At 42.1% G+C, this 10,258-nt stretch overlaps 1 protein-coding gene across 4 annotated transcripts; it reads right to left on the bottom strand.

Annotated features, from left to right (window-relative positions):
• Positions 1-309: 309 nt before the first annotated feature.
• Positions 310-10,120, bottom strand: cep68 (centrosomal protein 68). Of its 4 annotated transcripts, none has more exons than XM_026356613.1 (9): positions 10,041-10,120; positions 7,560-7,651; positions 6,725-7,008; positions 4,745-5,794; positions 3,145-3,373; positions 2,793-2,977; positions 2,553-2,675; positions 2,264-2,360; positions 310-2,174 (listed from the first exon to the last, which is right to left on the bottom strand). In XM_026356613.1, exons 2-9 carry the CDS (start codon positions 7,609-7,611, stop codon positions 1,990-1,992), a joined length of 2,205 nt encoding a protein of 734 aa, XP_026212398.1. In that variant the 5' UTR covers positions 7,612-7,651; positions 10,041-10,120; the 3' UTR covers positions 310-1,989. The 4 variants fall into 4 exon arrangements, with proteins under 4 accessions (XP_026212398.1, XP_026212399.1, XP_026212400.1 ...); XM_026356614.1 differs by having other exon boundaries at positions 2,793-2,974; XM_026356615.1 differs by having other exon boundaries at positions 4,745-5,779.
• Between the last annotated feature and the right edge of the window lie 138 nt (positions 10,121-10,258).

Genomic DNA, 10,258 nt, shown 5'->3' with positions numbered 1-10,258 from the left:
TGGGTCAAACGTCTGCCAAATGTGTAAATGTAATATAATGCTGATGGATTGACCTCCTGTCAATATCTAAATAAGGTGGTTAAAATCCGCCTCCTGTTTCTGTTCCACAGTCTGTAGGTAACAACACATTTTAGTCAGAATCTTTGAGAATGAATCAAACTAATGTGAACTAAACTTCTACATTTACCAGCATCAAATTCTACACTGTTTAAACTATGATCTTAGTGCAGTACTTTTCCACTAGCATGTATGTTAGTACTCTGTCACAGTGTTTAAAGTCACTTTACTATTAAGTGTGGACACAGAGACTGAAACCACAAAAAGCTTTATTCAGCGACTTTGATGAAATGACAATATGTGAAACCTTTACTTAAAGGGTGGGTCCACCCAAACTGGTGCTCTGTGTTGTGTTTCTGGGGAAGAAAGTAGCCGCAGAGAAAACCAGAGACAAAGAAAACAGAGTGAATGAGTCTTTACCGCACTTGTTAACATTAGAACAGCGACATCAGTGGGAACAGATACAAACGTGTGTTAAGGCTGTGTGTACAAATGTGATTACTTTATTAAATCTGTGAGAAAATTCACACCATAGTGCCACGTTCTATGCTCCACTGCACAGCTGATCACTGTCTGACATCACTGAGCCCCTACAATAATCACTGTATAATCAATAATCTTTTCAAAAACTGTTCATGTGTTGTCTTTAAGTGCTGTAAATCACAGAATTAATGGAGCTTCGAAAAGTTACTGCTTGTTACTGCACACAACCAGTGGCCACATAGTCCAGCTCCTGTTCATACAGAGGTCACAATGGGAATTTATGTTCTGAGACAGAGTGCTGTGGGGATGATGTTTTTCATCCAACCAAGAAGTTAGCATCACCCTCATACCCTCCACAAGAGGCCAGTGGGATTTTCCCCGATTCCCTCACACTCAGAAACGAGGGTGTGAGAGGTGCTCGTAAGGTTGCATTCTATGATGTAGAATTAAACCTGTAATTCTTTTGACTTTGTGTTAACAATGAAAAACACCTTGGCTTCAGGATGAGGGAGCCAGAAGTGTTCAAATGAACTTGTTTGCAGGTTTTAGGAGTTGTACGTATTGTCGAGTGGAGTGCAGACTATATTAACTACAATCGTGATGATACCAACGCTCATTTGAAAGACAGCTGCATTCAAAGGCCTATCCAAGCTTCACATTGAGAATCAATTATTTTATTAATTGAATAATTAATAAAATTATCTGTAAAGATTCTCAGTCAAAGGGCTGCTCAGTGCTATTAAACAGCTATGGTAAAGGCATCAATGGTTTGGGATTGACTGTCTTGTCCTGGGACACAGGTCCCTAAGAAGAACCAGGAATCAAACTATAGACAAGTGGTTCATGGATAACTGCTTAATCAGAACCACAGCTGGCCTGATCTGGATTTGCATGAGGTTCTTTCAGATGTTTTGATTCTCATCTGAAATCACTTCTTCAATTATAACAGTTGTTAAGCCGTTATCACCTTGAAGGTTGTCGAGGTCACAGGTGGATTGTTGCCCCACTCTGATAGAGGAGTCAAGACCACTGTACAGTGAGTGAGGGATCAGTGATGTTAGGTCATGGTTGTTCCAGTCTGATCCAGTAGATGGCTTCCTTTACTCCTCTATTAAAATCATGTCTGTGACAGCAATACATTCTAAAGGTGTCAATTAACAACAAGCTAAATGACCGAGACATAGGATAAGACGTGAAACATCTTCAAGAACCTCAGCTGCCACTGAGCAGCACCTCATTTGCCACTTATTCACCTTTGTGTTCTTCCTTCCAGCAGAGTCACTTCTATGTAACAGTCTATTAATGTGCACTGAAAGAGAGCGGAGGATAGTGAAGTCCTGACAAATACAAGTGACAGTAAGTGTGAGTAGAAAAGCAGTGCAATATTACGACAAAACAGAAAGACCAGGAGTCTGTCCGAGAGTCTACAAGTCTCCAGTAGCAGTCTGTTCACATGGTAGAACCTTGTATCTCTACAGGATGCAGGTCATCTGCTCCGCACTTCTGGACTGGACTGGGCTGACTGGGCTGGGTCAGGCAGTCCATGGCAGACAGGATGGACGAGAGGAAGAGTTCAGTGTGGGTTTGCAGAGCTCCAGACTGCCTCTCAATCAGTAGCAGGGCGTCTCTTAAAACTGGAAACCAGGAAACAGAATAAAAAACAAACTTGAAAAGAGATGATAGAATCTTTTGCTGATATTTTTGCATTTGTCGAGAGACTGACGTGGAGACGTGGTGTCGATGCAGCTGAGGAGAAGCCGTCCTGTTTGCAAAACGCAGGAAGTCAGGGGCCGATGGCTGCTCACTTCTCTCTGAAAACTCTGAAAACCAGACACCAGAAACCAGAGACATGACTTTGTTCTATGGGACTGGGTGTGCGGATACCTGACCTAACACACACTAGGAGACGTCTATGCAATCTCCTTCTTACTTGTTACTTGTTGTAATCAATTTATTGATTAGTCCAGTGTTTATCCAATTTACTTTGCAAAAGTACAGTAAGAGGGCCCCACCTGATACTCAGCCAGAGACGACTTCACACTGTCAATGTCCACAGCGGGGGCAGCCAGCAGCTCCATCTTCTCTGACACTGTGTACAGCTGCTGGATGAGCTGCTCCAGATGTGAACAGAACACCTAGAACATGCGCCATATATGGTGATAAATGTCAGAGTGTGTACTGAAAATAAAACCCTGCAGCTCTGAGCCTTCCCTGGGGTCAGTTACAATCAGATCAAGGGATCAATTCTCTACCTGGATGTGTCGCATCAGGGAATCCCTTTGCTCCTGGTCCTCCTGCCTGCTCCGCTGGTTGCCAGGCAGGGTGAGGCCACACAGCTGCTCGACCAAAGCCTCTACCTCCCTGAGACTAGACTGAGTCATTCCCCCTTCTCCAACAGGCTCCACAGAGGGTCCAGATGTCCTCCTGTGATGAACTGCTGTTGGACAGATGATGGATTTTGAAAGATGTAATGCTTCAGTGCTGCTAGAATGACTAACTAAATTCCACATCTTGTCCACTGTGTTTGTGGTCAGAAGTCTCATGTGGTCAGAAGTCTCAAGTTTAAATATAGGCCCAAAATCAAAACACCTATACAACACGTACCTGTCTGAGCAGTGCTCTTCTCCTCTCTGTCCAGCTCATATTTTCCCTCCTCTGTGTTTTCTTCGATGCTCTTCGACTCTTCGACTTCAACCTCCGGCTCCTCCTCATTGCTTTCAGCCTCTTGTTTCTCAGGCAGGGTGATGGACGAGAGGATGGAGGTAGTTCCTGGCTCCAGAGATTCCCAACTGGCTCTGACAGGCTGGCTCAGGTGGGTCATGACCTCCCTCACCTGCACACAAGGATTTCATACTCTCAGTCTGTTTAGCCGAGAAAAGCTGCTTTCAATCATGCACTGAAAACCTGAACATACATTATCTAGACAATAACCGAATAAGCAATATGTGAAAACGCAAATGTCTGAGGCAGACGTCCCAGAGGTTACCTGGACTTCATCCTGCAAACCCCCTGGTACATTGTCTGGGTAATTTCGGAGCCTCCACCACTGCTAAAATCATGTGGAATTTGTCCCCATGTGAGAACGTGTCTGACTTGGACAATCTCCCACTGTGCGCTACATGTGTGAAACAACTCTACACAATAACTCTTCCAATATTATCCAGAGTTCATTTGTAAAAATGGCTCCAGATGTGAGGCATTTTATTTAGCTCCTACAGAATGTTTTAGAGGGGTCATCATGAATCCTTGTAGAATCAAAGTTACTGTTACTGAAACCAATGCATGATTTAGTGACATCATAAAGTGAACTGACATGCTCTCATACTAGCACTACCTTAAGATGCAAACTGTAGCTTTAACAGAATGGAGTTAAGCACCAGTTAGACTTAATGATCTTCTGATCAGATAGAAAGCTGTGTGCACTACACTGGCTGCTGGGTTCACAAACCAAGAGCTGGAGTTTACAAAATTTCTAGCGGGACCAAATGTCACTATGTTGTGGTAAGACTAAAATATTGAACGAAAATATTTGCTTGTAATATTTGTTGCATTGTGTGTAAAGTCCATCATCAGCAGGATGAGTGGTCTGGAAAAGAATTGGTCAACATTTTATTTTAGTTTTCAAGTTGAAATGCAAAGTGGCCATATATTTCATTATTACATTTTTTGAAACTGAATTACAATGTAAAGGTCTAGAAAAGGCCGAAAAAACGGGAGGGTTTTGGCAGGAAGGGCATCCAGCATAAAAACACATGCCAAATCAGCATGTGGAATAGGTTTCGCTGTGGCGACCTCTGAAAGGAGCAAGCCAAAAGCCTTACTTTGATAATATAAATCCCAAATTTAACCTTCATTTATTTTCATGTCTATATCAATTTTAAGATGCATGATTGCTGGTGCTGGTACATAGTGCAGCTTTGTTGTCGTGTCTTATACAAACTTAGCTGCAAAAAGGAACTGTGTGTCAATTTACATACTGTATATTATACTGTTGTAACATTGGTATACACAGTATCAGTCAGAATTTCAGTTACATCTTCTCATTTAGTGTTTTTCTTTGCTACTGTTATCTATTGAATGGTGGAATAAACTGAAGTAGTGCAATCTTTGAAATGACACATGAAATTATGTACCACGGAAAACACTTCACTTTTAGATTTCTCAAAGAAGCTAATGTTCTCAGAATGCCTGTTGCAGTACTGACCTGTCTGGAAAGCAGTTGCAGCTCCTCCAGCTGTTCTGGAAGAGGCCAGAACTCCTCATCCACCTCCCCACCCACACACCTGGACCGAGGGAGGACACTGGTGGAGCGGATAAAAGCAGTGGAGGTGGAGGAAGTCAGTGCATGTTGCTGATGACTGTGACCTACACTGTCATAACGATTCAGTCCACCTCTGTCGTTACTGCAGTCTAAACTGTCCAAGGACAAACCCACAGGGTTTTTTAAGGAGAGCGGAGTGCTGGAGGCCCAATCATCTGAGGATATGGTGAACCCTGGCAGGTCATGGGACCTATGACCCGCACCAACAGGGCTTCTTTCTCTAGGTTTCCCCATGCCGCTCACTGAAAAGTCCAACACTGACAGACTGGTGGAGCTACAAAGGTGTTCCATTTCAATTCCTGAGTCCTGGAGATCCGTTTGCAGCACAGAGTCTTCATGGAGGTTCGAACTGTCCCATGGACTCACACTGTGTCCTGGTCTCAGAGGGTAAGTGTAGTCCAGCAAAGCCTGGTACTCTCTGTTAGGGTTCCAGTGCGAAGAGCGTCTGTCCGGAGATGGAGGCGATGTTTTAGGGATAGTACAGGCCCAATAGTTTGACTGATAGGGAGTCATGGGTTCTCCCTTTGAGTGTCCTCCAAAAAAAGATAATTTGGTCTCCCCTTCACCTTTCCTCTCACTACGCCCAAGCCTGAGCTGACTATGGCCTGACCTGGATCCTGAGTGAGGGATGTAGGTTGGATACAGGACAGTAGAGGTCAGGGGTGGCCTTAGTCTTTGGACCAGCGGGATAGAGCTAGAGAGGCTCAGTTGAGGTGATCCAAAAACAGGTCCCTCATGGCAAAACCTACTCCTGAGCTCTGAGATACCCAAGGTTGTGTCAAGGTCTTCTATAGAGGCTGAGGCAGGTGTGATATCTCTGTAAGGAGAGCTCAAGCTCTCTAGGTTCAGTTCCTCTCTTGATCTGGTCTGGAAGTCTTCGTCAGTGTGTTTTCTTCTGCTAACATCCGACTGTCTGTCCTGGAAGGCAGAAAACTGACAGAATGAAACAATGATCTGATGTTTTTTTGTTATGCTCTAAAATGGGTTCTCAATTCTTGTCCTTCAATTCATTTTGTCTTCCCCTACTCTAGTCTCATCTGAGAGGGTATCTTCCAGCTTCTGATTAACCTGATACAGGTAATCTGCAGTAGGCAGATTGAAAACAAGCAGGGCTGCCTGATGACTGGCATTTCCCACCCCTACTTTATTATAGTATTGTGAAGATGGGTGCAGTGTGCATATACATGATTGACATAAGGTGTATTATCTACAATATTATCATAAGATAAGCTCTATTCATCGTTATATCATTAAGTGCCATTTTCATGACATATTTTAAAAGTTTCCATGTTCATTGTGCATGCTCTTTACATGTTTTTGGCAGATGAAGTGAACCGTTTTCAGTTGGTTTCACATGTTGGGATTAGTGCAGTTGTACCTGTGTGGATTGCTGATGACACATCACTGACAATGTATTGACACCAGCTACGAGATGTGAATGGGTTATGGCTTCTTCATACTATTATTTCATTTTAATGAAATTCTGACATTGCTGTTGGCTGTAGTTCTACAGATGCATTTTAAAAAACTAATTAATAAAACTGGGCTCTACAAAAATGCAACTCAAAAGCAATGTTATGCAATGCAATAGTAAATTTGTTGTATATGTTTATTTATTATTATTTATGTCACTTTTAAGTTACTTCAGTGACCAATGTGGACTTGAGGTGGACTTCCTAAACTGGCTCATAGGCTTTGCCTAATTTTTTTCATTTTTTATTTTTCTATTTGGCCTATGCTATCGCAGGTAGTTACTGTAGTATTTGAAATTCCAGACCAATATGAAATTACCATTTCATTTACATAACATGTCTAGAAATGTCTGCAGTTACTAGAACATGTAGTTTTCTCTGTGTTTCTCACCTTCTCTGTCTGCTTCAGTGGATTTGTCTTCTTTAAGATTGATGTCTGCTGTTCTGCAGAGAACAGAGGCTTTCTCATCACGTAAGATCTGTCTGTCAGATACCTGGAGGTAGGCGCCAGAGTAACACTTTTGTGTGTTCGTCCTCTGTCTCTCTCTGTCTTGTTGTCTTTTGCATTCGGACTCAAGCTTCTCCTGCTGTATTTCAACCCTGGGAAAGTCTTCCACCGCTCGCTGCATCCATTGGCTTCCATTGGGCAAATGAAATGTAAGACGTTTCTGTCAACTAAAGGAATACAACAAGGTTCAGTGTTATAAAACAATATTTTGTTGCCTAAGAGAAATTAAGATGTCTTGTTTTATTATCATTAAAACATGAGTCTGCCAGAAACCTCTGAGTTATCACTGATGATCAACTGAGCTTTATTAATCGCATCTTCTCTGTCTCAGTGGCATGCAGATTTGCCCTTTTCCACATGAGAAAGATCAGACCTTAATAGACTATGCAACTCTGGTCATATCTCATCTTGACTTACTGATGGGGTTACCAGATGCAGCAAAACGTCTCATTTTTGATTACCCAAAAAAGAAACATGTTACACCCTTACCATAACCTACAAAGTGGTCAACTCAAAAGCGCCTGGCTACCTGAACTCCCTCATCCAGGTCTGCCAGCTAACGACAGCTAAAAACAGAACTCTCTCTGCAATTAAATGTAAAAAAAATGTAGAAATTTAATGTTTTTTTCTTGGCTTAGCTATTTTGCTTGTCTTGTACCTCTCTTGTAAGTCTGGATAAAAGTGTCTGCCAAATGACCTAAATGTAAATGTCATGCACCTTGGGGGAACTGTAGGTCTGTTGCGGAGCTTTCTGTTAAGTTTCCGCACATCAGCGCACCTCATGTTGGTGACTCAAGGCACATAAGAGCACTGTAATAAAAGAAATACATATAGTATCAGGCACAAACACAAGCAGAAAATTTAAAGCTGAATTAATCTAGTTTCTGGCCACGTGGTGGCAGCAGAACATGTTAACATTGTCACAGTTAATGTAAAGACCATTCCCAACACAGTCCTGCACAGTATACCTCTAAAACAGGAGACCCATACCAGTATATTTAACATGCAGTGAATGAGTGATTTAAGAGACTGAACACTTGTGTTTAAAAATCTTTCACAACAATGATTTTTAGACACAGGGTTAGACCACTTTTACTTTACTGTTATTATTATTATTATTTATATTAATTTGTTTACTGTTGCTAGCTACAGAAAATCTGGTTCTCAGTTACCCTTTTTTCAACTGACACAAACTAGGTTTTTGTTCTTGGCTGGTGCTGGTTTCAGGTTGAACTAGCAAATCTGCAAACTGCTATGGTTTTTCAAAGAGTCAAATAGATCTATGTCATTATGTCACTGTTTACATTCATATACTGTATGTCTACAGCTTCCCAGCAACAGTAACACCAAGCACAGAACAACAATGGCTACAGTCAGCAAACACCTTTAAAGTGAGCCTTGTCAAGCTGAAAGGGCTATATGACGGTCTCATCAGTGTTTGGGAGACTTGGGGATTGTAGAGTGCTGTTTGTTATGATTGTTGTGGATAGTGATTGTGCTCAATCATATGTTTACAAAGAACTCTGTGCCATTTTGACACATGAAAAATGGTGCCATATTCTGCCAGTTGAAGCTGCACACACACGTATGCTGATTACCACACCTATTCTCAGTTATTTTGAGTTTTGGTTATATTCATATTACAGTAGCTTGCCTGCATCTTCTTTAGTTTTGTTTTGTTGCAGCAAAACAAATTGACTTTTGACGTTAGCCTGAGTTTAGTCGTTAGTTTTAGTTCCTATATCAACCTTTCTTAACATTTAAATTATAATCCTTTGCCCTCCGCTTCAACTAAAAATAATACAATTATTGTATGGTTTGTTGTATGTGTTAGCGGCACTTATTATACACACTTCCAGTTGCTTGGTCATGGGACAGTCTGTGCCTTTTGTCGTGAGATAACTAAGCAGCGGGCCTGATAAGCATCCAGCTGGGTCCAAACAGTGTAATGATACGTTGCTCCTCACCTGACTGATCTCATTAAGACTGCATGCTCAGGCCTGCCTGAGCTCACCAAACAAACGAGGAAGAACACTGTGTGTCCAGCGGGTCAGTGTGTTCACGGACACATCATGTGTACAACTCACACACCAATGTTACTGCTTTGCAGAAACAATGCCGCTTTGAGCTGACTCCGAGAACAGAGTAAAGCTTTGTTCACTGCAACTAACTTGTTGTTTGAACATCACGCTTTGAACATGTTGTTTAGCAGCAGGTCACACGATAATGGAGTACACGTCACAGAAAGGAGGAAGTGATCTCTGCAGTTATACTAATAATGAAATGCTCTTCACTTCTCCAGACAAATACAGAAGAGAGAAACTTGAATAGTCACCAGATGTTACTGAGAAATAATCGCTTTTAACAGCTGATCTGTCACTTGTGTCAGTGTTGTTGTGTTGGGTGAAATTACTAAATAGCAAATAAATGAATGAAGTTAGGATTGTGGTGCCCTCAGCACTTCTCACTTTAAACAGGTTCCTATGGATCCTGAGATGATTTTGAGCCCATTTCTGGTCGTCTCTTCAGGACAACTCTGTGTTGTATGTTACTCTGTCCCAGGGGCCCTCTGACCCCTTGGGCCCCTTGCAAAACCTGTGTGTGTATCACTAACACAGAGCTGTAGTCAGTCAGCTGACTCCTTCATCTGAACATAAACATACAGTGTGTCAGACACAGACTGATCACACGCTGTAAGTGGAGCTGCTCATCACAGCAGTGTGCTTCCTCACCTTCAGACCAGAGCTCGCTTTATTTAGCTCCATGAACAACGTACACATGGAGATGACAAACATTTGAGAGACGTAATGAAACCTTAAAAGCTATTTAAAAGATAGGAGCTTTAACGTGACAGCAGCGATAATACAGACCTTCCTATGAAAACATGGGCAACACGAACCCAGTTCAAACGTCTTTTTTGCTTATCGACATATGTAACTAATGAAAGACGTTTTACGGTTCTTTAAAACCTCCTCGTAAATTATTATTTTTCACCAGAGTGTTTCATTTTTACCAACCCCCTCCTCCTCCAGTGTCTAGCCCTGTTCCAGCGCCCACCAACGTTACTGGTTTTGATGGGCGGAAGTCAGACAATAGTCCCTTATGGGATGTATATCGGAGCATTGTGACTAACAAACTGCTACAACCGCCGTTCAAAGTCTTTCTCACCGTAATAATAAGATAAACAGCCGACATTTACCTCATTTAGCGCAGTAGCCTCCAGCTACAGTTACTCCTCCAGCTCTTCGCTGTAGCTTTGTGTTGTTAGTGTCTTCCTCCAGCCGTGCTGCCTTCACGTACCTCTCGTCAAATCCGCTTATTTATCACTCATTACGTAGCCAAGTATAAAACAGTGACAGTTTGCCCAACTTTCTTATTAGCTTTCCCCTCAGTTACAATGGCTAATACCAACTGGAC

This window comes from Anabas testudineus, chromosome 15, assembly GCF_900324465.2.
Source record: "Anabas testudineus chromosome 15, fAnaTes1.2, whole genome shotgun sequence".
Taxonomy (NCBI): domain Eukaryota; kingdom Metazoa; phylum Chordata; class Actinopteri; order Anabantiformes; family Anabantidae; genus Anabas; species Anabas testudineus.
Note: the sequence above shows the minus strand (reverse complement) of the source record. Positions and strands in the feature narration are given on the sequence as shown.